The sequence below is a fragment of the Bidens hawaiensis genome, unplaced genomic scaffold (assembly GCF_021521415.1).
Source record: "Bidens hawaiensis isolate Kalapana, Puna unplaced genomic scaffold, B.hawaiensis_p1.1 tig00018313_1, whole genome shotgun sequence".
NCBI classification, from domain to species: Eukaryota; Viridiplantae; Streptophyta; class Magnoliopsida; order Asterales; family Asteraceae; genus Bidens; species Bidens hawaiensis.
The window spans coordinates 164,677-191,054 of record NW_027492768.1 but is presented as its reverse complement, the minus strand read 5'-3'; the positions used below and the strand labels follow the sequence as shown (position 1 = coordinate 191,054).

General features: G+C 35.6%; 2 protein-coding genes and 2 pseudogenes across 3 annotated transcripts; 2 read left to right on the top strand and 2 right to left on the bottom strand.

The window, feature by feature from the left end:
* The first annotated feature begins 6,181 nt into the window (after nucleotides 1-6,181).
* LOC143555777 (type I inositol polyphosphate 5-phosphatase 2-like) lies at nucleotides 6,182-9,184 on the top strand. 2 transcript variants are annotated; one of them, XM_077045274.1, is made up of 10 exons: nucleotides 6,182-6,250; nucleotides 6,336-6,441; nucleotides 6,590-6,674; nucleotides 6,776-6,880; nucleotides 7,128-7,688; nucleotides 7,759-7,894; nucleotides 8,021-8,205; nucleotides 8,299-8,407; nucleotides 8,492-8,640; nucleotides 8,968-9,184. In XM_077045274.1, exons 1-10 carry the CDS (start codon nucleotides 6,221-6,223, stop codon nucleotides 9,182-9,184), a joined length of 1,683 nt encoding a protein of 560 aa, XP_076901389.1. In that variant the 5' UTR covers nucleotides 6,182-6,220. The 2 variants fall into 2 exon arrangements, with proteins under 2 accessions (XP_076901389.1, XP_076901390.1); XM_077045275.1 differs by lacking the exon at nucleotides 6,182-6,250 and having other exon boundaries at nucleotides 6,385-6,441; nucleotides 6,590-6,669.
* Nucleotides 9,185-10,139: 955 nt separating this feature from the next.
* Nucleotides 10,140-11,069, bottom strand: LOC143555773 (transcription factor MAMYB pseudogene; annotated as a pseudogene).
* A 7,397-nt stretch (nucleotides 11,070-18,466) lies between these two features.
* Nucleotides 18,467-20,369, top strand: LOC143555772 (putative pentatricopeptide repeat-containing protein At5g37570 pseudogene; annotated as a pseudogene).
* Nucleotides 20,370-22,103: 1,734 nt separating this feature from the next.
* On the bottom strand, nucleotides 22,104-25,056 carry LOC143555792 (MND1-interacting protein 1-like). The gene is made up of 2 exons (XM_077045292.1): nucleotides 23,476-25,056; nucleotides 22,104-22,787 (listed from the first exon to the last, which is right to left on the bottom strand). Exons 1-2 carry the CDS (start codon nucleotides 25,054-25,056, stop codon nucleotides 22,281-22,283), a joined length of 2,088 nt encoding a protein of 695 aa, XP_076901407.1. The 3' UTR covers nucleotides 22,104-22,280.
* Nucleotides 25,057-26,378: the final 1,322 nt, after the last annotated feature.

Here is a 26,378-nt window from a genome sequence, read left to right as displayed (position 1 = left end):
TTATTGTGGCTATGAAATTTGGTTATTATTACCAAGTTATTAGCTAATTACGTATGTTACTAAAACAATAAAAAGAAAAAGATCAAAGGGCATATTTGGAAAGTTGTTAGTGCAGTTCATTTTCAAAAATGATAAATCAAATCAAGGGACATTATAATTATGTTTCATGGTATACAAATCATTTTAAAAATATCTTTTTAAAGTTAAAAAGTTTTTAATTCCATAAACTACAGACTTGACACATGCATTTTTGGCTTTGGACTCTAATCTTTGGTTTCTTTTAAAGTGAGAATATGTTAATCATTTGACAACAAAACATTGCAAATATACCCAATGCCATTATTAAAGAACGAATTGATAACTCTAAAACTGATTACAAACTCACGATCATAATCATAGTATTGATTATGTAACATAGACTATGACCTGGTACAATTAGATTAGAGATAGAACCTACACGTTTTTATACCATAATCTAATTAGCTATTATAAGTTCCTATAAATTAAATACAAATCATTTAATTTGTCCCTAACTAATTTAATTAATTGACCCAGTTTTATATCTAGAAACCGGCCCACTCGACCAAACCCGACATCGTCTTGTGTTCAAGAGGGAATTACGTCCAACACCATCACACGATAGCAAAACTATTGGTAGGGTATGAGAAGGGTGGATGTAGGCAAACCATACGGTTATCTCAAGAGATAGAGATTTTGCTTCTGGTTCTAGTGAGACCCTGAGCTCTAGATAAGACTTGCATACAAAGCAGACTACCAAAATATATAATGCTAGTAATGTTTTATCCAAACTTCAAAATTAGACAATTAATATTAATTATTAACAGATGTATAATAAAAGTAAAGGTAGTCATAGAGACACCCTAAAGGTCCTTAATCTTTATCTTATGTCTTCACAAACTTTTAATTTATAGCATGTCTTCAGGTAGATTCAACTCTATCGAATCTCGGCTAATCCTCTCATTCCAAGTGAGTCTAGGTCCACCACGTCTACTCTTCTTCCCCTCCATTATGATAGTTTTCGCTGCTATAACTGACGTTGTCACAATCCTTCTATTTACATGCCCAAACCGCATCTTAATATTTCATGTCAGGTCTAACTTTATATGCCACGTATCCACCTTAGCATCTCAAAACATTAAAAGTAACAATAAAAATTTTTAAAAAAATCAAAAACTTAATTTAAGCCAAAAAACAAAAAAAAAAGGTTATGGGGTTGTTTAATACAAATATAAACTTTATATAATAGCAGGCTAGATCTTTTAACATATTAATTAATTTTAACACTATAAATAGTCCATTTTGACGGATTAATCTTGATATAAAATGGTGTGACATCATTTACTACAGTTTTTATTTACATTTTTATGTTCCTTTTGGGAGGCATCACGTCAGTTTATTAAATAAATAAATAAATAAATGTAACATACAGATAAATTTCGTACAAAAATAAAAATCTCATCCACAATGATGAAGATAATAATTATTCTATAGTTGACATTAAATTTTGTTTTTTTCTTATCATATTCATATAATAATATATATACACGAAAACCTTAAAACCCTACGTGTCGCGATGTGGTCGTTCCCCCCTTTTATGGAAGCCACCAGATTGCTTGATTTTTAAATGGAGGCCTCTCATTGATTTAACCAAAATTCATAGGTATGGGTCTTTACCAAAACCAGATAGCTCTTAAACGGATTATAACATCTCATTGAATTAAAAAATTAATCTTACCAATTATTTGATATGAAAATCCTATAAAATAGGATATTCTAAAATTTAATATCCAATTTAAAAAGAAAAAGATATTATTTATAACTAATAAACAATTTTATAGTAAAAAACATAAGCGGGTCATGGGTCACCAAATCCAGATAGCTTTTAAACGGGTTATAACATATCATTTTTTTTGAAACCCTTTCATCATCAAACCCTAAGTATATTATTACCTTTCTTATAATAAAGAAAATTAAAATCCAAAAAATAAATATTAAAAAACGAAAAATGTAAAACAACCATTCTCTCAAGCCATCAGATTGCTTTATTTGTAAATGAAGATTTCTCACGCATTTGACCCGAATTCATGGGTAAAGGTCTCACCAAACCTAGATATTTCTTAAATGGGTTATAACATCTCATTATATTAAAATTAATCTCATAAATATTTGATATGAAAATTCTATAAAATAGGGATATACTAAAAATTAATATCCTATTTTATTTAAAAAAGATATTATTTATAACTAATAAACAATTTTATAATAAAGAAAATAAACGGGTAATGGGTATCACTAAACCTAGATAGCTTTTAAACCGGATTATAACATATCATTTATTTGTGAAACCATTTTATCATCAAACCTCAAGTATATTAATTATTAACTTTCTTACAATAAATAAAATTAAAATCCAAATATACATATATAAATATTAAAAACGAATGATGTAAAACAACCCCCGTAACACGGGGGATAAAATCTAGTCTTCAATATTACATGATATCATGAACCCATGGTGGTTTTTATATTCACCGAGTCCTTGTTTTATTCACTTAAACATGACTTGTTTGTAATTTTTATTTAAGATTGACTCGTTAAAAACTTCCAGGCATAAACGACCTCAAAGCAAAACTAATGAGGTGGGACATGAGTTACGTACACCGACTTTGATAAAAATATAACTAGATACATGTAATTTATATATACGTTAAAAGTATAGTTTCGAAATTCGTGCAAACCAATTTTCACGCTTCATTTAGTTACACAATTAACCACACAAAATTTTCATATGGTAGCCGTAAAGTTCCATTAATTGCACGATTAACCCCAAACACCAATTTACATATTGTAGCCTACAATTTTCATTTAACTACACCATTATCCTCACAACTTTTTAATATGGTAATCCCCACATTCGATTACGCTGCACAAACGACCCCACAAATTTTTAATATGGCACGAACCGATCCCGTAACAAACCTAACTAATACTGGTTGAATTCTCGTCGCGTCCCTGTTGACCGCCGTAACGTGGAAGTTTAAAGCAATTCGTTATAATAAATAAAAAACAAATTAGGTGAGTCTAGAGTTAAGCCCTAGCTTGTAAAATTACTAACAAAGGGAGCTTGAGCTTTGGACATGGAGTCATAGAACTTGAGGCAAGTAGAGCTCGAATTTTGTTAAAATAAACGAAACGATCTCAAATTAATCGAGCTCCGCCTTAGCTCAATACTTTTACATATCTAGTTTCTATATGTTATTCTATTGAGCCCTATATCTTAATCTGCCAGGCATCATGTTTTTGATAATTAATTGTCACTACTTGTTTGGATCTTTCCTATACATTGTCTTGAGTTTGAGTTAAACTTCTAACAATGTATCTAGTATGGATGGGTCGAAAGACGCACAGTTTAATGAATTAATTGAGAAATTAAATGGAAAATAACTTTCCATGAAGTTACACATATTTTTATTGTTATATATTGAGATGTAATTAAAAACTTATGTGCTTGCGCTTTTACATTAGAGTTTCACAACGAGTTAAGATGTGGTAAAATACTAAAATGAATAAGACATCGTGTACTAATGCAAGAGGCGGGCCGGCCCTCGGGAGGGGTGGGAAGGGTGACGATCCCAAGCCGGATCACCCAGAGAGGCCCAAATCCCAATGTCTAAACCCAATTATCCAGTTCATTTAAGCTAATTTTTATATAAAAAAATATTCTGCACAGCCCAAGCCATAACCCAGTTACCCAATAAGCCTATTGTTATCGAGTTAATATTTTACCTAAAGGCTCACACTTTTACTCGCCTTGTCCCAAAATTTTTAATGGATGTCGAGGACGGCCATGCAATGAGGTAAAGTGGATCTAGAGTTGAAAGTTTGTGTCATTAGTCTGCATATAATATATGGAGTTGTTACCTCCATCGTATTAAGTGTACGTTGGCCCTTGCGGTCCTTTTGGTGGGCCCGGTAAAGTGTTACCTTTTCTAAACGACCCTTTTGATCCGAACTCATCTATCACTCGAACCCGTTTTGACCAAACCCACCCAATTAAACGACTTTTTCTACCTTAGCATTGGCTGCCAATATCAGTTACCTATTTTTCAATTTGATGTAAACACTTGAGATGATAGATTTGGTCACTTAAAATAAATGTCAAAAGAAACATGCTGCAGACTGCAAAGCCAGTGAATGTCAACTAAAATTGCAGCTTGAATATGATGCTGAAAAAGTGAAAACGATTGTTTAGAAGTCATGTTGGCGGTTTGAATTATCGACTGTTTACAAGTCTTGATGTTAAGTTTTGCAGCACAGGTGAGCACACAATAGATACATGTATATATATATATATATACAAAATCTATACCTCAAGTGTTGTACAAATATTGTAAAAGAAAAACGAAATGTGGTTACATAACCATCTTATGTATCATAGTTAAAATAGCGTGTGCGTGTTTTTATGAGAATTATCTACTTTAGTTTGCTTAGATATCGGTTTCTTTTACAATGAATTTAAGTTAACTAGGGTGCTCCAGTTTATATCAAAAAATTGGAACGAAACCGAAAAAAACCAGTTTTAAGTAATTTATAAGAAATTAATAAATGATGTAGCTTAAACATTTAAGTCCAAGCGTGTAATCATTTAATCATTGATTAAGAAACAAAAATTTAGGGCCGAAGCTTCAGTCTTGGATTCATTAATTTGGGTAGCCCAAAGTTTTTGTTTGGTTTTGGTCTGATTTAAGCCTAAAACTGACACATGCACACCTGTCTAGAGTATGAGTGCTTCAGGGAGGTCGACTGCCTTAGGCCCGATCATCCCAGATGCCCGAAAATTTTAAAAAGTTTATATATTTATATAAAAAAAATTGTATTAAGCACAATCAAAAGTTTTGTTTAAACTATACTTAATAAGTCAGGCCCAAAATCCAAATCATATACAATACTCGATTACTATTTATATATGAGTTGTCTAATTAATATTTTACTTTTAAGGTCCGAATTTATACTCACCTTCAGCCCAAAATTTCTTAGCGATTCTCAGAGACGGCCCTAGGGTTTAGCAAAAACCCTTTTCAGTACTGCCTTTAACCTCCACATATAGTGCTCCAAGAACTTTCTTTGTATTGATTCATTCATTTATGGGTCCATTTGCTTTTTATAATTCAAGGGGTCATTTTGTGTGTTCAAGGGTAATAAAACCAGCCAAGCAAACACCATACAGCTGTGCAACCTGATATCTTTATAAACACCAAATTGACTTAAGGTTGTTATGATGATAATAAATATCAAGTTAGGTTTTTTATTTTTTATTTTTTTATTTTTTTATTTCTTACTTTGCCTAACTATGGTTGGTTCTGCAAGTGGGCTCTATAAATCTTTACTGTCATGCATTATTTTTATCAGTATTTATACTATTGGTCTATTTATGTCTATATTAAATGTATTTTAATCTAACTGATTACATTATTAACATTAATATAGACATTCTGTTAAACAAAGCCTAATTATGTTAGCTGGATGACCGGTGACATGACATAAGCTTCGATTGGTACCACGATCAAGATATCGTCGGTGTTTTGTTAATTCCGGCAGACCAATATGTTCCTAATGAAATTTAGTTATTAACTAATCAATACCAAGTTGATAACTTTTTGGACTTTATTGAGTTTATGTTGATTATATAAAAAGATTAAAAAAGTCAAATGATTTATGTGAAAGTTAGGGGTTTGAGTTCCATCAATCATACAATTCAACTATTTATTAGTTGTAGTGAAAGTGATGTGTTCTATTTGTGGCTTGCTTTGTTCTTTATGCTCAACAAGATCATATTTTTTATTTATTTAAAAAAAGTTAGTGAAGAAGGTTAGTTTTGACTTTTCATGCTAGTTTAAGATGAAAACTAATGCACCATTTTGTTTAATCCAAATTTTAAGAATAACTATTCTTCAAGAATCATAGATATTGTCACAAGACTTTTAACCACCCAGGGGTATAATGGTCTTTTTATGATATTATTATAAAATATGTGGTCAAGATGTAAATTAGAACAAATGGTGGCCCCTCCTGATATTTTCATGGAGCGACATCCTGCATACATATATGCATATATATATTTAGAGGGGTGATCATACACCTTTCCTAGTTGCAAATCTACAACAGAAAAAATTTGTGTTCTTGTTTGTTTTCGGAGACTATGAGAACCCGAAGAGGAAAGCGTTCTCAGGTACGTTTTGAGTAATCCTTTATCACTTCTAAGGTGTAACATGGCAAAAAGTTACGATCTTTTTTATGGGTGTGTTTATTTCTAGGCATTTTGGCCATCAATGGTGATGAAGAAATGGTTAAACATTCAGCCGAAAAATAATGACTTTAGTGAAGATGAAGTTGATACAGAGAATGAAAGCGAAGATGAAGGTACTAACTATACAAATTGATTTTATAAAATATCAAAGTTTTTGAAGCTAAAATGACCTATATGACATCAATAGCAATCATTTTTGGTTCGTTTTGCTGGTTTTTTTCGTGTATTTTATTCTATTTATGTGATTATTTTGTAAATTAGGGATGCCTGCAAAAGAGTTTGTAAAACGTAACAGAAGGAAATCGGAGACCATGCGTGTGGATTATATTAAAACAAAAGATGTGAGGTTTGGCTGTAGCATACCAGAAATACTAGTTTTCTGGCTTGCTTGAAACATAAGCTTTTAAAAATTTGATTTTTTTTTTTAATAAATCTGTGTATCACCAGGATAACAATTGGCACATGGAATGTAGCTGGAAGGATCCCTGATGAAGATCTTGAGATTGATGAATGGCTTTGCATGGATCAACCGGCTGATATTTACATACTCGGGTAAGAGTTTGACTTTAAAAGTCAAACTTATAAGGTTTCAACTTCAAACTGTTACTATTTTATTTATCCTAGATGCATTCAATTACTATTTCCTTAGAGTTCTATACTTTGTTCTGACAACAGAAACAAAGTCAATTAATTTTGTAGATCGTGCACGAATAACAGTGAATCTTTAAAATTACTAGTTAGACTTAATTAGTCAAAGCACCTTCTTTTGAATCAAGATTTAGTTTTTAGTCTTTTACAGTTTTCAGGAAGTTGTTCCTTTAAGTGCTGGGAATGTTTTGGGAGCTGAAACTCGAAGGCCCGTATTAAAATGGGAAACGATCATTCGAAACGCTTTAAACAAATCACCCGAGGAAGCAGCCATACCTAAAAGCTACAGTGCACCAGCTTCTCCAAACAACAATGTTGTCGTGGGATCCACCAAGATAACTGTACCAGAATTGGAAGTGATTGATGTATTAAACTGGCCCGAAAAGGCCTTGGATGTAAAACCAAAAGTTCTTTCTTCTGGTGGTAAACTAAGAAGGGTGTTAAGTTTAACTGGCTCTGCAAAAGTAGTTTCTGATTGGTTAGCGCCACTAGACGTTGGCAGTCGGTTAAAACGGGTGCACCATAGCTCGGGTGACTTGAGTCTGCTCTGGACCGAGCAGGGAAAGAGGTTGACCAGGGTTGACTCACTTGATGATGTGGCAGAGCAAGTATTGGAAGAAGTTAAAGAAGAGAAAGATGAGTTCTTTCAAGATTCAATAGAAACGGAGGACGAAAAATCGCTTTTTCTTGATCAAGAAAACTCAAAACATAAGTAAAGTTTGCAACTTTATTTTTTATTTTTTTTTTGTTCTGTTGACTAATTTCTTGAGGTTATATAACAGGTATGTAAGAATTGTTGGTAAGCAGATGGTGGGCATATATATTTCACTCTGGGTTCGGAAAAGGCTGAGAAAACATATAAATAACTTAAAGGTCTCCCCGGTCGGGGTCGGGCTTATGGGATACATGGGTAATAAGGTAATTTCACTCGGTTCGTAGGTCCTATAGTCAAACAAGTCAACTTACCACCAAAGATGGCGAGTTTGACTTGTAGTCAAAGTCATGTAGTCAAAGTCAAGATTGATTAATATTTTTATGTTTCAGGGATCGGTTTCCATTAGCATGTCTCTTTATCAATCAAGGTTATGCTTCGTTTGCTCTCATTTAACATCGGGTCACAAGGTTGGGGATGACGAGAAACGAAACGCAAATGTGTCTGAGATCTTAAAACGTACTCGTTTCTCGTCTATTTTAAATCCTGACCAACCTCAAACAATCCCATGTCACGAGTAAGTAATTTTTGGATATTACTACGATTTTCCCACCTTTTAATGTTGTTTTCTTCTTTGATTCATGATTTAAGTTTCGGGTTTGTTAAACAGTCAGATATTCTGGTTTGGCGACTTGAATTATCGTATCAATAAGCCAGACGACGAAGTCAGAAAACTAGTTGCCATGAAGCAGTGGGATAAACTGCTCTATACCGATCAGGTAACTTGTAAAAGTTTTATAAATCTTTAAAATGTTAAACAAGATTTAAAAAAGTAACCAAATTCATGTAACTGTGTGTTGTAGCTTTGTAAAGTATTGAGAAGTGGACAAGTTTTCGACGGATGGAATGAGGGCGTTATCGACTTTCCACCAACGTACAAGTATGAAGTCAATTCGGATCGATATGTAGGTGAAAATCCAAAAGAAGGAGAGAAGAGCAGAACACCGGCATGGTAAGTAGTTTGACTTTTGAGGTCAAAGGCAATACTTTTCTTAATACTACATTGAAGTATATAAAGATTTGTGTTTGAAAGTAATATGTTTGACCTCTAAAGTCAAAGTGTGTATCTATTTGACTTTGTTATGTACTAAATCAACTCATGCGCATGCGTAGGCATGGTAAGTAGTTTGACTTTTGAGGTCAAAGGCAATACTTTTCTTAATACTACATTGAAGTATATAAAGATTTGTGTTTGAAAGTAATATGTTTGACCTCTAAAGTCAAAGTGTGTATCTATTTGACTTTGTTATGTACTAAATCAACTCATGCGCATGCGTAGGTGTGATCGCATACTATGGTTGGGAAAAGGCATAAAACAACTTTGTTACAACCGAGCAGATATACGGATGTCTGATCATAGGCCAGTGAGTGCAGTGTTTGAGATTGACGCTGAAGTCATTGACCCAAGAAAGCTGCGCAGAGCTCTCAATTTCACCAGTGCGGTGGTTCACCCGTTGATCATTCTAGATGAAGATGAACTGGAAACCTGGAACTAATACATACTTGATCTTCATTTTTTATAGAATTATTAGAATAATGGTTTTTCACTTTTGTCAGATTTCTTGAATTCTTGTTATGCAAAAAGAGTGTTTTTTTGCATAATTGGTTTGTATGGATATTAAATGAAAATCAAGAGTGTTAAATGCCAATGCATTATATTATACATTCTTGCTCTTTTATAGAATTAGAATAATGATTCTAGACTTACATCTAGCTTTCTTGCTATACAAACAAAAAAAAGAGAATGGTCTTTTTGTGTAACCGGTTCATATGGATATCAAATGAAAATCAACAATGCATCATATTATACATTCTTGATCTTGAATTCTCGATTCTTTCTAGAACTAGAATAATGATTCAAGACATTCTGACAACTTTCTTGTAATACAAAACAAGATCGTTTTGTGTACACGATTCGTGTGGATATCGAATGAAAATCAAGATTGTTAACCGTTCAACGCATCATATTATGCATTCTTAATCTTGATTCTTTATAGAACTAGAATAATGATTCAATACTTTTAATCAACTTTCTTGTTATACAAAAAAAGAATAGTCTTTTTGTGTTATCGGTTCGTATGATTATTGAATAAAAATCAAGATTGTTAACCGTTTAACGCATCATATTATATACATTCTTGATCTTGATTCTTATAGAATTAGAATAATGATTCAAAACATTTTGACAACTTTCTTGTTATACAAAAAAAGATAAGTCTTTTTGTGTTATCGGTTCATATGGATATCGAATGAAAGTTCAAGATTGTTAACCGTTCAATAAATCATATTATGCATTCTTCTTTTTGCATAACCGGTTCGTATGAATATCAAATGAAAATCAAGATCGTTAACAATGATCATATTTGATTAAAACCACTCTATATTATGCATTACACAACTTATATCAATTATCATCATCAACAACCAAAACTGATACACTATTACCTCTTATTCATTAAGCCTGCGAAGCCGCTTTCGTACTCCTGAAATCCTTCTTAAGATCCGCAACCCGTTTCATACACGCAGCCTTCGATCTCCCAGGAACCGCAGCAGTAATCTTCTCCCACCTCATCGCCACATCCTTCGGAAACGCCTTCAACGCGTTCAACAATGCAATGTCTTCACCCGAACTCCAACTCCCGCCATTATTCGGATTTCCTATATTATTAATATCACACTGTCTTTCGTTTTCGATAACCTGGTCAACTCTCTGGTCAACCGCCTTCCGGTCCTTCAAAAACCTCGAAAACGAATCCGAATCATTCATTTTCACCCCACCCATCGACTTCGCCATTTTCACGACATTTTCGACTTTATGCCTCCCGATAAACGCCTCGGCCACCGCCTCCCACCGACCCGGCATCCCAACCGGGTACTTTACCGTCTGTTTCTTCAACAATTCCAAATCCGAAACACTCCACTCGCTTTCCTCAACAACCCGTTTATTATTCGGTTCGGTTAACTCATTTACGGGCTTTTTCGGCTCATCAGGTCCTTCAACGACAACTGAGGCGATCGAGGAACCCGTATCAGGCTTTCGGGGCTTAATTCGGGACCGCTTTACGGGTTCGGGGTCTCGGGTTTGTCCGGGAGGGGGTTGGGGTGAGAGAACCGGGCCAAGGCCGACCCGGATGTCACCGGCGGTTAAGGGTAACGGGGCAAAAGGTCCGATTAAGAGGGATAATGAGACCCAGATGAATATGGATCGAATCGGGTCGGAATTGAAATAGAATTGGGATAGAATCAAGAAGAGTGCAGAGAGAGATAGAGAAATGAAGATGGTGGGTTTGTGGATATGGGTTTGGGTGGTGGGGTTCGGGCCGGTAGATCGGGATTGAAGGAGGAATCTGGGTCGGGTTTCTTCGTCGAAGAACTCCATTAGAGTTGCAGGAAGTGGATCTGAAATTATTATATTATATTATTATTATATATGTTTCTTATGATTCACACGACTGATCCAAAAAGCTAAAATTGTTTTTTCAAATGTAAAATGTGTAATCTACGGACCACATTTGTAAATATTTGTAGAAGAAGAGATGGACCGAATACTGTTTGTTTATTAATGTCTGTAAATTGTTAAAATAAACTATTAGTGATGTACAAACTGTGGTAGTGGATGGTGGTGGTGTTGGATGGTGATAGTGGTAGTGGTGGGCGGTGGTGGACAGTGGAGTGGATGGTGGCGGCGGCGGCGGCGGTGGTGAACGATGATGGTAGACGGTGGGTGGGTGGTGACGGACGATGGTGGTGGTGAACGGTGGTGGTGGCGGACTGTGGGTGGGTGGTGGTGGTGGTGATGGACAGTGAGTGTTGGTAGGGTGTAGTGGTTTAAGTTTTAACCCTCTGTAGATCTTAGAAGATCTCAGAAGTGAATGGGCCAAGTCTACATCAAGAAAAGCTTGCGCATACGTTTTTTAATGAAGCGTCTTCGAAAAAATAAACAGTCTGCAGATGGCAATGTCTGCGTGGCGCAGACAAAAGAGTCTGCGCAACCTTTTTAAGAAAAACAAACAGCATCTTAAACTCGTTTAACTTCGAGCTCAGGCTGTCTTGTTTGATTTCAAGCTCAAGCTTGAATTCATGTCGGCTCGAATAAGATCGACTTGTTTACAGCCCTAAACTGGTTAAGATAGTTTGCATGTTCTAAGGAAGATCTGTATTAGTTAAGTCAGTCTGTCTATATCGTTACATTGGGCATATATGAAATGAAAAGAATACATAAATGCATGGAATGAAAATAGGGGTGTAAATGAGTCAAGCTGCTCATGAGATACTCGAGATAGGCTTGTGAAAAAGCTCGATTAAGCCGAGCTTAAACGAGCCCGAGCTCGAGCCTAAAAGTAAGTTTTTTTAATAACAGAGCCTAAGATTCACTCATAGAGCTCGAGCCGGCTCAGGAGCCTAAACAAGCATGTCATTAATATAATTTTTATAATATATATTTATATGGATATTTATTAATTAATCTATATAATGTTATGAAAAAAAATAGCTAAATAAAATAATTTATGCTATATATAAAATGAGGTGAGTTAACGTATAATAATCGCTTAACATATATTATGTACGTTTGCACCCCTAAATCTTAAGTATATATAAATGAAACATCCTTAAATTTTTCAAGCTACCAGATTGCTCTATTTGTAAATGATGATTTTTCATGCATTTGACCCGAATTCACGGGTATGGGTCTTATCAATCTAGATAGCCCTTAAACGGGCTATAACATCTCATTATATTAAAAATTAATCTCATCAAATATTGATATGAAAATCCTATAAAATAGGGATATACTAAAAATTAATATCCATTTTAAAAAATATATTATTTATAATTAAGAAAACAATTTTATAGTAAAAAAAGCAAGTCATGGGTCTCACCAAACCCATATAGCTTTTCAAACGGGGTATAATGTCTCATTTATTTGTGAAATCCTTTTATCAACAAATCCTAAGTATATTATTAGGCTATTAGCTTCCTTACCATAATTAAAAGAGTAAACTATGGTTTCCGTCCCTGTGGTTTGTCCAAATATGCGGTTTTAGTCCAATAGTTTTAAATTTGCAATTTTAGTCCTTGTGGTTTCTTTTCACTTGTAATTAAACACGACTTCACTAACTCCGTTAAGTCTGATTGTTAAACCCATCAGCGTACCCTTCACTGGGCAGTTTTGTCCTTTTTCTCCCTAAATAAACTCCAACCTTAATTCGCAAGCCCTCCTCATTTGAGGGACTGGGGTGTATTTGGAAAAAAAAAGGACAAAATTGCCTCTCATGTGAGGGGCACAATGATGGTTTAACGACCATACTTAACAACGCTAGCGGGGTTGAGTTTAATTGCAAGTGAAATGAAACCACAGAGATGAAAATCACAAATTTGAAACTATTGAACTAAAACCGCATATTTTGACAAATCACATGGACGAAAACCACAGTTTACTCTAAATATAATTGAAAATCCTAAAAAATCTAACATCTAACAACTATATTAAAGCAAGATAATGTATCCATATGGCATTCAAGTAGCCCATCCACCTATGTTGCCACTTCGAAATACAATTTCCACATAATTATCTTTTATATTTTATTCAAAATTCCTCTAGGAAACATGGACCCGGATTAGTCACTGAATATATTCTAACCTGTTTCCATTTCTAATTCCATCTCCATCAACCCTAATCTCACGCACTCTGATTTCCATCGTTGACGCTCTGAATCGCCGATCATCTCAATCGTAAGCACGGTAATTCCGAACCTACATCTTAATTCTATGTGAAGATTACTCAAAAAGTCAAAATCCATCAATATGTTTCTGATTATTTAGGTTTTGTAGATTATGTTGATTAAATCTTAAACAGAAGGAATATTGATTCAAGACAGCTGATTGTCGCTATGTTGTTTATGTTTTGTATTAATTTATAAACACGATTTCGTGTATGTTAACATTACTGTATAACCATCAATCTTTTTAGGTTAATTTAGAGTTTGTAGATTGAATCAATTTAGGGTTTTTAAGTTTTGAGTATTTTTTTTTCTTCAGAAAAATAGGTTTTTTACTTATTTAACTCATTTCGCACTGAGGTTTATAGACGAATCACCATATAATTGTTGTTTAAGATTACAACAAATAAATCTATCACTCTGTTTATCATAATTTAGAGACTGTATATTCCATGGATTTTTGGTTTTCTCTTTTTTTTTCAATTAAAACAGAGGCCATTTTTGTGCTTTAAGTTATACTTTATTTTGCTATTATATTTGTATATTTTATGATCATAACTTATATCTGTAATTAATTATCTTATATTATGACATCCCAAAAAATGAGTTATAAAAATAATGTTGATCAATATATCCAAATTTGTTAAAGATCTTACTATAGTATGTTAAAGGTTATCTTTATACTATTTAAATATATGAAAATTTATTTAAAATAACAAGCTTTGCGTATGTTTAATTTTAATGATTTGAAATTTGAAAATACTATTTCTCCTAAAAATAACAGGCGTTGACTTTTAAATTTCCTTAAGTTTTGCGTATAATTATTCTTCAAATTATTATGACATTTAAACTCTTTCTATTTTTACAAAGTTTACTATTTATTATATAAGATAGATGCAAAGATACATTCTTCGCATTGTTTCCAGTATATGCATCTCAAGTTACTCTCTGCAAAGCAATGTAAGTTCTTCATTCAAAATTTCTTTACCTAACATATAATTACATTTCATTTTTATGTATATTTATGGTCCAAGCATTATGTTTTCACCTTCCAATTAATATATGTGTTTTCTTTAGACTCATGATATGATTTAGGTGGTTCTTTTTATGTGTCAGATAACTGAGTATGAAGCTTTTAGTTTTTTTTTAAATTTATTATTATTATTATTATTATTATTATTATTATTACATCTGTATATATGGTGTTACCATATTTAGCATGTATAATTTGTGAAGAGTGGAACTTCTTTTTGTTGTTCAAATAAAGTTGACTATACCTATTTGCGTGAGCATAAAGATTGTTATAATAATGTTTTAAAAATTTATTTCAGTTTTTATCAATATTCAGTGTTAATTTTGCCTCCTTTTACATTTTAATTAATAATTAACATGTAATTTTGGATAAAAGTATCAATTTTGTGCAGGGGCAAAACATTAATTTAAGTGTTGATTAAATTAGTAGTTTATGTTAAGGTCAAAATGCTAATTTATGAAAATGTATTGTATATATGTGCAGATCAAAATATGTATGTATGTGTAGTATATGCATGTTGCAGGTGAGGGTATTCATATGTGTAAGTGTGTGAAAGGATACTTTTTTTATGTCCATACGTGTTGCTTGACAAAGTTTTTTTTTAAACAAATGCTTATGTAATGATGATAAGTTTTGGTTTATAGGTTTGATCAACAATTAAAGAAGGATTGGTGTGCATCATATTTGACGAATGACAAAGTAAAACATTCACATTTAAATACCACTAAGAAGAAACGCGATCTATGCAGTCAAATCTCTTTTTGTCCTGTAAGATGTCTTTTTTTTTAATCCTACTTATTGTTATGAATAACAGTATACAATAAATCCAGGAAGGACAAAAATATCATGTGTAATCTTATTGTATATTATATTATAACATAATTTTATCACTTTTTTTTCTTAGCACTAAATCATAAAAACATATTTTGAACTAAAATGTGTAATGTATATTTAGGTGCCATCTCATGTATTAATGGGTATCCCGAAATATGGGTCCGCCATGCCTTTAACCACACTCATAGAAGATGATGAAGGTGCTGCAACTACAGTTTGATTCATATTTTTTTTTTTGGTATTTTGACTTACTGGTATGCTTTACTTTCACTTTTAAAATCAAACTTTTAATGAGTATATGGTTCATCGGTTTGGATTTGGGGTGTGGTTTGGCTCGCTCAGTTTTGTAATGCATTAAATGCTTAATGTATTTTATATTATCAGTTGAATGTGCTCTTTTAGCCCTGCTTGCGGTGCGCACATATGATGTATATATGTGTGAACCCTCGGGTGGGCAAAAGTGAAATTGCACTAATTTTGACGTTATTTTACTAATCTCGTGAAAATAACGTTAAAAGTGACGGACGGTTAATCAGGCATCATGTAGTGGCGTTGATAGCCGAAAGACAAGGGTACATGCACCGATCAGCCGGTGTCCCGATGATTGAGTGTTATGTGCCTTATGTCCAAGGCTTGATGCAAAACTACTATCGAGCCGGGGGTCTCACCGGAAGCGGCCTCTCTATCCTTATGGGGTAGAGGTAAGGCTGTCTACATCTTACCCTCCTCAGACCCTACTATAGCTTTGCTATTGGTGGGATATACTGAGTACGATGATGATGATGATGATGATGATGATGAGTTGAATGTGCTCTTTATAAAGTAAATGACATCTCTGCATTCATGAAATGCAGAGGATTTCAATTGGATGCACGTTAGCTTCAATAAGTGGGATCTGGTGAGTCAATACTTAACAATAAGGGAGTTAATTCAACCATAATATTTGGAAACAAATACTATATTGAATGGTAAGTCCGATATATACTTTTTTCAATATGATTGTTGGTCGATCAATAGTGTTATCTTTTGCTAATTATGTCTTGCATTACCATGAGAGACTGTAGAATTGATTTAAATTTATTTTATTTTAACCTAGAGTTTGAGGAAAGAATGCATGACGTATAAACGAGGCCCGAGTCATTTGATAAATGCCGATTTTCTTGAAAGCCATAAATAAAAGGTGGTTGTTGCATTAAAATGAATGGAGAACTGGAATTTGTGTGTTAATTCTTACAATGTATATAATATTATCTGAACATTTATATTGGTTTTCTCTTACTGTGATTATTTGTCAAATTTAATCTCACTACATGAGCTTCAAATATTGTCCGAACATCTGAATCAAAACAGTACTAAATCAATATTTCCCATAATCCCTGTAGCAAACAAACTTAAAACTACAGCGTTGACTGTAAGAAGTCAAACCGTATCTACCATCTTGCAAATATTAATTAAAACCCCAAACACATTATGTGACCCGCAAGACTTGTAACTTTTCTTTGACCTGGGACATTTTCTGTGAATAAAAATAGTCTGTCAACTATAACCAATAAAACCAGTTATCTGGTTTTTGGCAATGCACTGGATATCTTACTTATTTGCATAATTCTACTTTATGACTATAAACTAAAAAACTAGACAATGCCGTACTATATAGATTTTGAAGAATTTCATTCTGGAAGTGCACTTTACTTTTGGACGGTCGCATAAATTTGACCATCTGGTTATGTGATGTATTATATTAATAGGTAAAATTTTGAAACATGTATAAATTGTCCAAATTGTATTTTGGTGTTGGCAAAATGACACACTAATCACTCAAATAAACATTAGTTATTTCGGACCATGACTGTTTTAAATTGACTTGGTCTATTTTGTACAAACGTAACTCTTTTGATAAATTTGTATATGTTTTGTTGGATGCAGGCATGAGGAATAATAATTTTTTTATGATTCTTAGTCTTATAAAACATAAACTCTGGTGCCTAGATAATATATTCACTAATTATTTTTCTTCTTAATAAATTGACAATTGGTAATTTTTTATTTTTTTTTCAACCCTGATCAATATTAATTTTCATTAAATCCAAAACAATTACAAAAAAGTGACAGGCAAACGGGCAACAAGCTGCGCCGCAACCCCCTTTTGGTAAATAACAAGTAGTTATTATTAACAATATTGTTCCGCTGATACCTGGTTAAAAATCAAAGATCATTCAATTTTAAACATCTTTTTTATTCACGTTTAAATATTTTCCACCCGTGCAGCGCACGGGTCTATATCCTAGTATATAAATATTAGAAAAGGACAAAATGGCGAAAGACGTCCTTTACGTTTGACCCGATTTTCATTAGACGTCCTTTAATGAAAGAAATAGCAAAAGGCATACATCATGTTTCAAATTCCTATCACGTTACGTCCTTTAGCACTAACCCTGTTAATTTTTCTCGTTAAATTCGATCATGTGCAAGGCCCATGAGGGTAGTTTTGTAATTTCACCTATATATTTATTAACTAAAACTAAAAAGAATAAATATATATATATATATATATATATATATAACCCACTTTCTCTCTCTCTCTTTCTCTCCTCTGCACTCTCTCTCTCCCTCCCTCCCTCCCTATCCCCGCTGCACAACTCGTATCTCAACACCACTGCCGACACCATCATTTCCTATTTAGTTTTAGTTAATAAATATATAGGTGAAGAGAAAGAGAGAGAGAAAGTGCAGAGAGGGAGGGAGGGAGGGAGGGAGAGAGAGAGAGTGCAGAGAAGAGAAAGAGAGAGAGAAAGTGGGTTATATATATATATATATTTATTCTTTTTAGTTTTAGTTAATAAATATATAGGTGAAATTACAAAACTACCCTCATGGGCCTTGCACATGATCGAATTTAACGAGAAAAATTAACAGGGTTAGTGCTAAAGAACGTAACGTGATAGGAATTTGAAACATGATGTATGCCTTTTGCTATTTCTTTCATTAAAGGACGTCTAATGAAAATCGGGTCAAACGTAAAGGACGTCTTTTGCAATTTTGTCTTAGAAAAGAATATTGTAAAACTACCCGTAACATGGATTAAAGCTGCTGAAAATATGTACGGAATGCTGATCCCTTGTTGAAGCTTGTTTAACTGTCTCAACCAGAAAACAAAACGCAGTTAGTTAGTTAGTTTAGTTACACACAACATGTCTGTCGGCAACATCCTTAAACTCTCCAAACCCATTGAAAAATTCCGCGAAATCCACAAAAACCTCAAACTCAAACCCTCACCAAACCTTTGGTCCGATCACGAACCCACCGACGAACTTAACCCCATTTTACGCCTAACCCACCCGATATTAACCAAACTCGAATCATATCCCACACTCACATTACACCAATTCAATCAAATTAACACCCAACTCATAGTTTCAGGCCTGTTCCAACACCCGCTAGCCGCGGGCCGAGTACTAAAGAAACTATGCTCATCTCCTTCCACTGTACTTTATGCTGCGGGTAATGTATTGCCCGCGTTAGACGAAACCGACTCGTTTATGTTTAATGTTGTTATTAGAGGGTTATTGGATTCGAATGAGCTGGTTTTGGGTTTGGAGTTTTATAAACTTATGGTTAGGAAGTTAGTGAAGGCGAATTATTATACTTTTCCTTTGGTGGTTAAGATTTGTGGTGAATTGGGAGTGGTTCGAGAAGGCGAGACGGTGCATTCGCGGGTGGTGAAACTCGGGTTTGAGTTGGATTTGTATGTGCGGAATGCGTTGATTCGGATGTATGCGGTTTGTGGGCGGGTTAAGGATGCGGAGAGGGTGTTTTGTATGGGTGTGGAGATGGATATGGTGACGTGGAATTCGATGATTGACGGGTATGTGAAGAATGGGATGGTGGGTGATGCGCGCCGGGTGTTTGATGAAATGCCTGAGAGAGATGTGGTTAGTTGGAATGTGATGATTGCGGGGTATGGTTTGGCGGGGGAGATGGGGGTTGCGCAGGGGTTGTTTGATGGGATGCCGTGTAGAGACGTGGTGTCGTGGAATACGTTGATTGACGGGTATGCGAGGGTCGGTGATGTGGCGTGTGTGCGGAGGTTTTTTGATTGGATGCCGTGTCGAAATGTGGTTTCGTGGAATACTTTGTTGGGTCTTTACGTGCGGATTAGAAAGTTTGATGAGTGTTTGGTTCTTTTTGATGGGATGTTGGAGCAAGGTGTGAAGGCGAACGAAGCGAGTGTTATGAGTGTGTTGACCGCGTGTGGGCACTTGGGAAGGCTTGATAAGGGTGAATGGGTGCATTCGTATATTAGAAACAACGAGAATGTTGTGACCGACGTGTTGCTTTCGACTGCTTTGTTGACGATGTATGCGAAATGTGGAGCGATGGATGTTGCTCGACAAGTGTTTGATGAAATGCCTGAGAGAACTATCGTTTCGTGGAATTCGATGATTATGGGATATGGAATGCACGGGCACGGTGAGAAGGCGTTGGAGATGTTTTTAGAGTTAGAAAAAAGTGATTTGGTCCCAAACGACGCTACTTTCGTGTGCGTTCTGAGTGCGTGCACGCACGCAGGATTGGTTTTGGAGGGGTGGTGGTACTTTGACTTGATGCGACGAGTCTACATGATTGAACCAAAAGCCGAGCACTATGGTTGTATGGTTGATCTCCTTTCTCGGGCTGGTTTGATGAAAGACTCCGAGGAGATTATAAAAAACACGCCTTTGACAACGGGACCCGCGTTATGGGGAGCCTTGTTATCGGCTTGTAGGACCCACTCAAACCTAGAACTAGGAGAGATGGTGGCGAAACGCCTTATGGAATTGGAGACTAACGATGTAGGACCGTACGTGTTGTTATCAAACATATATGCCAGTGCAGAGAGATGGGACGATGTTGAAAATGTGAGAGAGATGATGATGAAAAACGGGTTGCAAAAACCAATCGGGTCGAGTCTGGTTCAACCTGAAAATCATGGTGTTGAATCGGTTAAAGGATGTCATTCGTTACATAAGAAGCGATTAATGTACTCTATGTTGAGTGATATGGGTGTGCAAATGAAAATGCCACACAAAAATATAATTCCTTAAATGATTTATACACAAACGGAAGGGTATAAACAAACTGAGCGCGGCTCCTTTAATTTATGAGAACCAGATCTCTAGATTAGCTCGTTCAATTTAAAGGAACTCAAGCCCGTGATCTACTCATTTATTTTAAGAGAACTCAAGTTCCAGCTTTGATCGTTTCGAGCTCTATGTCGAAAGCTCAAGTATGACTTATTAATATTTTATTTGAACTAGACTCGATTCGTTTAATATATATTAAAATATGTTACTATTTTATTTATATAAAATAAAATATATATTATTAAGTTTTTATCACTTGAATAATAATTATGCAATTATATATTTATCGTATAAAATAAGAAATTATTATAATTGTATACATAATAGACTTGTTTTAGCCCGCCGGCTTAGTCAATTTCGGTATATAAAGTTCAGGCTCAATCTTGTTTATTAACGGGCTAGGCTCAAGCTCGATTTAAACATTTAGCAAGCCAATCTCGAGTAACAAGCTTGGTTCACTAGAAATATCAATCGTAAAAACTTTATGAATACAGTAATGATCTAATTTGTTTGAATAAAATTATTTAGATCATTTATACATTTGAAAAGAACATCAACCTATAAATGAATCTAAATTTCCATTCCAGCTTTTGCTTATTGTTGGTGTTAAACAAATCAGTAAAAAAAATGTTACATATTGCAGTTCCATGAGAACTAAATGAACGAACATGAACAGAGGCCATGTTTGTGTTCATGAACGTTTGATAATGTGTTCATTTACATCCGCTTATATTCTTTTAGTTACATCCTAATTTTTAGTTTCCGGTTGGGTTTTAGCTCAAAACCGCACCGAAACAAACCACACCACACCCCTCCCCCCTACTTTTTCGATAAGTTGATCATGTCGACCCCACACCGAACCGAACCTACGTTTAATCATGTGGACCCACCCCAAACCTTAAATCCTTAACCTTTTATATTCTTCGATCGAGTCCTAAACCTTATATATTCATTCTTGGATCGTGTCGACCCACCCCAAACCTTAAATCTTACGACGTTGCATCCGCACCATATCAAACCCATCGACTTATGTAATATAAACCTCTACAGCAACTACCAAAGCATTTTTGGACCCAATCTTAAGTTCTTAACTCATTTATTTATTAAGAGTAAACTGCGTTTTCGTCTCTGTGGTTTGTTTTAATTTGTGATTTTAGTCCAATAGTTTCAAATTTGCGTTTTTGGTCCCTGTGGTTTCATTTACCTGCAGTTAAACCCGATCACACTAACACCGTTAAGTCTGGCTGTTCACGTGAGGGGCAGTTTTGTCCTTTTTCTCCCCAAATAAGCCTCAGCTCTAACTTGCAAGCCCCTCACGTGAGAGACCGGGGTGTATTTGAGAAAAAAACAGGACAAAATGCCCTCACGTGAGGGGCACGCTGATGAGTTTAACGACCAAACTTAACGGGGCTAGTGGGATCGGGTTTAATTGCAAGTGAAATGAAACCACAGGGACGAAAATCGCAAATTTGAAACTAGTAGACTAAAACCGCATATTTGAATAAACCACATGAACGAAAACCACAGTTTACTCGTTTGCTAATAATCATATATGTGTAAAATAGAATATCACTTAAAAGTATAGAAACTATACTTCACAAGCTCAATATATATATAGAAAAAAAAAGACAAGACTAAAAGAACAATTCTTTGTAGTTTTAAATAAGTAAGATGCCCAAGCAAGCCTGTTTGACACTTCGACAGGCAAACAGGAACAGCCTTTGCAGCTTATTTATAAACATCAAGTAGTATTGCTGCTTAATTAACCGCAAACTTGAACAAAAACATTCAACAGACAACAAACTATCAGTCATTCGTTTGTTCCATATAACACAACCTTACCAAAATACTCCACCTTTTGATGTATAACCTGCGATTTGATTCAAGAGCTAGCCCCAAAAACACGGATCCTCTGTTCAATAACCTCACGACAGACCGGACATGTCGACTTCCCTTTATTCGCATACTCCTCATTGCAATTAGCACAAAGAACTTGATGTGCACACGGCAAGAACACAACAGAAACTTCATCTTTCAAGCATATTATGCACTCACGGTCAATCCCGCTTTCTTTTTCATCAAAGTCATCAAGACTGTCGAGTTCATGGAGCATCCTTGCGATAGTCGACTGCGGCTTGTTGGGATCCTCGTTTGCTGACTCGTTAGTTGGTTGTTCGTTTTCTGAGTTTTTTGACATTTTGAGGCGCGCGAGTTCTTGTTCAAGTCTCTGGAGGTCATCCTTGAGGCGTTGGAAGTCTAACTCGAATTTGGACCGTAAAGCTTCTTGCTTTCTTTTGTTCTTAGCTTCGGTTGCCTCTTTGAGACGTCTTTCTTCTTCAACTTGTGCAAGTGCATGCTCTTTAGCTTTATGCTCTTGCTTCCACTTTGCCTGTTGTGTAGAGTTTAAGTTTAAATTTAAATCAAAATTATGAATCTTGTGAAAAAAACTAAAAAAACAGTGATTTTGGAGCAGGATATGAAATGTCGGAATCCACTGCAGTTTGTGTTTTTATAAAATGAAAACTGCATAAAAGGGTAAAGTGGTAAACCAAACTTGGTCTTATTTAATATGATCAATTCTATCCAAACACCGCGTGACGTGTAAACGCCCATATGTGCAACGTTAGCAAAAAAAAAAGAGTCAACATGGTCAAAACCTACCGACTGTCATCAATTTTGATACTAGATTCAAATCAAAATTTTTGAAGTCGGTTACCTTAAATAACAATATTTTTAAGTTTTGTCGTTAATCGGATCAAAGTTTATTACTTTTATGCAACATGTTCTTTTTTATAGATATTCTACTATATATTTGTACTAAAGTAAGTAGATCTTTAACCATATTTCACTTAACTACCAGCATCAAGTACCATTTACAAAGATTTTAGTTCTTCAAACATTTATTGCAAATGTAAAAGATTTTCTTGCAGTTTTAAAGCGTCATCAGCGCAGGCCCGTGTTAAGACTTGTATCTTTCTTAATTATGTTTAATTTTTTTTAAAACCATAGCAACTACAGGTTACAGCATCAGTTAATATATTCAAAGCTAGAAGCAATAAATTATTAAAAAAAACTACCTCAGCTGCCTTTTTTGCAGCCTCAACTCGGGCCATCTCTTCCTGCAACTCCATGATCATCCGCTTCTCGGCTGCAATATCATCCTGCAACTTAACTCTCTGTTTCTCCCAAGCCAAAAGCCTCTTCAGATACTTCTTCTCCCTTCTAGCAACTTCCAAACACGTATTAACCGACTCAGAAGCACTCAACTTTGAAGCCTCCATTTCCGCTCTGATTTCAGCATTCTCAGTTTCCAGCCGTCTAACCGCTGCATTTGCACGGTCAACTTGACCACTTGCTTTCCTCAAAGCAGCCTCCATCTCCGAAAGCCGCTTCATTGTCGGGTCTTCAGCAGCTTTCGCCTGTTTCGCACGTTGTGTCTCCTCCCGTTCCATCCTTAACGTCTTCAACTCGTTTAAATCATTACTCAGTTTTCTAGCTGCTTGCATTGCTTTCTGATGTGCCCATTCTTTCCGTTCCGCAACTTGCTTCTCGAGATCCTTTATTTGATTCATCAAACTCATAATCATCTCATCCTTTTGATCCTCGGGCACGTATTCCATATCTCCTTCAAGATTCATCTCTTTAAACTTACTCAACATCAAGTTCACACCTTCTTGATTCTGAACACTCTCGGTTTTCTCAGCAACCGTTTCAATCGCATTTGATGACATAAAATAACCGTTTGAACCCGAACCCGAACCCGAAGCCTCTTTTTTCTTTGATGTTCTGCCTCCAGTAAACAAAGCTACATTTTTTCTCAAAAGCATCTTCATCGATGGCGTAAGATTAAACTTCTTCGGATACTCAATCTCCCTATTCAAACTCACCTCCGTCGTCGAATACGACACAAACCGATTCCCCGTAAAATCCCCATTCCCACCATTCCCGCCATTCCCAAACCCCCACCCGCCATGAAACCTACACAACGCCGGCGGCACACCAACCGCATCATCACAAACCCTCCCCACATCATCCACACCCGGACCACTCGACTCCCCACTTTCCAAATCCAACGGAAGCTCCATCATGCTCGCCCGACCCACATGCAAATCACTCATCAACAAACACCACATCGCATCGCCTTTACTCAACTTCGGGTTAATCTGCTGCAACAAACACACCATTCCCGCCAACGAAAACTCCCGCAACTGCTTCAAATCCGCAAACACGTGCTCGGGCTCGGGCTCGGGCTCCGGCTCATTCCCACCATTCCCATTTCCATTAACCACACTATTCAAATAAGCCAAACTATTATGCAAAATATTAGTCAACACATCCATACCACCATAACAATGACCATTAGTCAAAACAGCCTTCAATGCAACATCTTCATCATACCCTAATCCCACAATCTTCCCAATAGCTTCATTATACATAAATTCCAAATTTTTCATCAAAATATCTTCCAATTGTTCTTCCGTACAGTACCCCCACCCACCCACATCACAATTCGGGTTATTTTGACCCGATCCGTTCAACCCCAGATCAAAACTCACCGAATTTGAACTGGGTTTATTGGCTAAAGCATCGGGATCCGATTTCGGAACACGGGTTCTCCGATTGGTGCGGATGTGTTTGTCTCTAACAGTGCAACCCATGAAACCCTAGAAATCGGGCGTTTTGGATTGGGGTAATGAGAATGAAATTAGCGAGTTGGGTTGGTAGAGAATTGAGATTGGATTAACTTACGGGTTGGATTTGAGGGGTTGAGTGCCTGGTTGTTTGTAATTTTGGAGAATGGAATGAATTTGGTGATCGAACAGAGTGTGTGCAAATGTGAATATGAAGGTGTGTATCCGGACTCAGACACGGGTTCGGGTTCGGGTTGAGTGATCGTGGGCTAGGTCTTATATGGGCCAGGTCCATATTATCTAGAACGAGAGTAACATAAGATCTAACATGTTCATGATTTGTGAGAATGGGAGGTAGAGTCGTATAGGTGTATAAATGGTATTTTCATAAACTGTTTTCGGGTATCGTCAGCAACAGTCAAGAATCGGGTTTGGTTGGAACCGGTTTCAGGTATGGTCGAGTATTTGACTGGGTTTTTATCGGGTAGGGTCTGTCGGGTTTTGACTGGGTATTGGTGGAGCCGGTTCCAGGTGTGATTTTTCTGAGGAATTGAAACCTGGTCCGTATCCTCGGGTTGGGTTCGGGTACGAACTCGGGTTGAGACAGACTTGAGTGATCATGGGCTAAGTCTCATATGGGCCAAGTCCATACTATCTAGGATTAGAGTAACATGCTCATGATTTGTGAGAATAGGAGGTAGAGTCGTAGAGTTGTATACATCGGGTATTTTTAGGAACTTGTTTTGGGTATGGTCAACAAAAATCAAGAATCGGTTTTGGTGGGAACCAGTTTCAGGCATTGACAGGTATTTAACTGGGTTTGCCGGGTTTTTATTGGGTCGGTTTTTTACCGGGTATTGGTGTAACCGGTTTTAGGTATGATTTTTCTGAGGAACCGAAACCCGGTCTGTACCCTCAGGTTGGGTAGGGTCGGGTTTAGTTTCGTGTAGGAACTGTCGGGTCGGGTCTAGAACCGGCTTTTTTTGCCCACCTCTAATGTGTGGTTTACTACGAGATAAGATTAGGGTTAAAGGAGAAAACTGACTAATCGAGTCATAACTAAAAACCTTGAGTATTTGAGAATCAAATGTTTGTTATGTTCAGTTATGGTAATTCATGTGTAAGAAGCCGAAAAGGCTGAACCGGCTATATTAACATTATATGTCAATAAATATAATGTGAGTGTAATCTGATGACAAGGGTAAATGCTTTCATCGTCCGCATTAAATGACAAGAAAGACTTTACATGACGAAGGATAAATGTATTACCCACGATAAGGAAATAGCAAGTATATGAATCAGATGCAAATACTTTACAGCATGAAGAGAATCCTCTAATATCAAACACA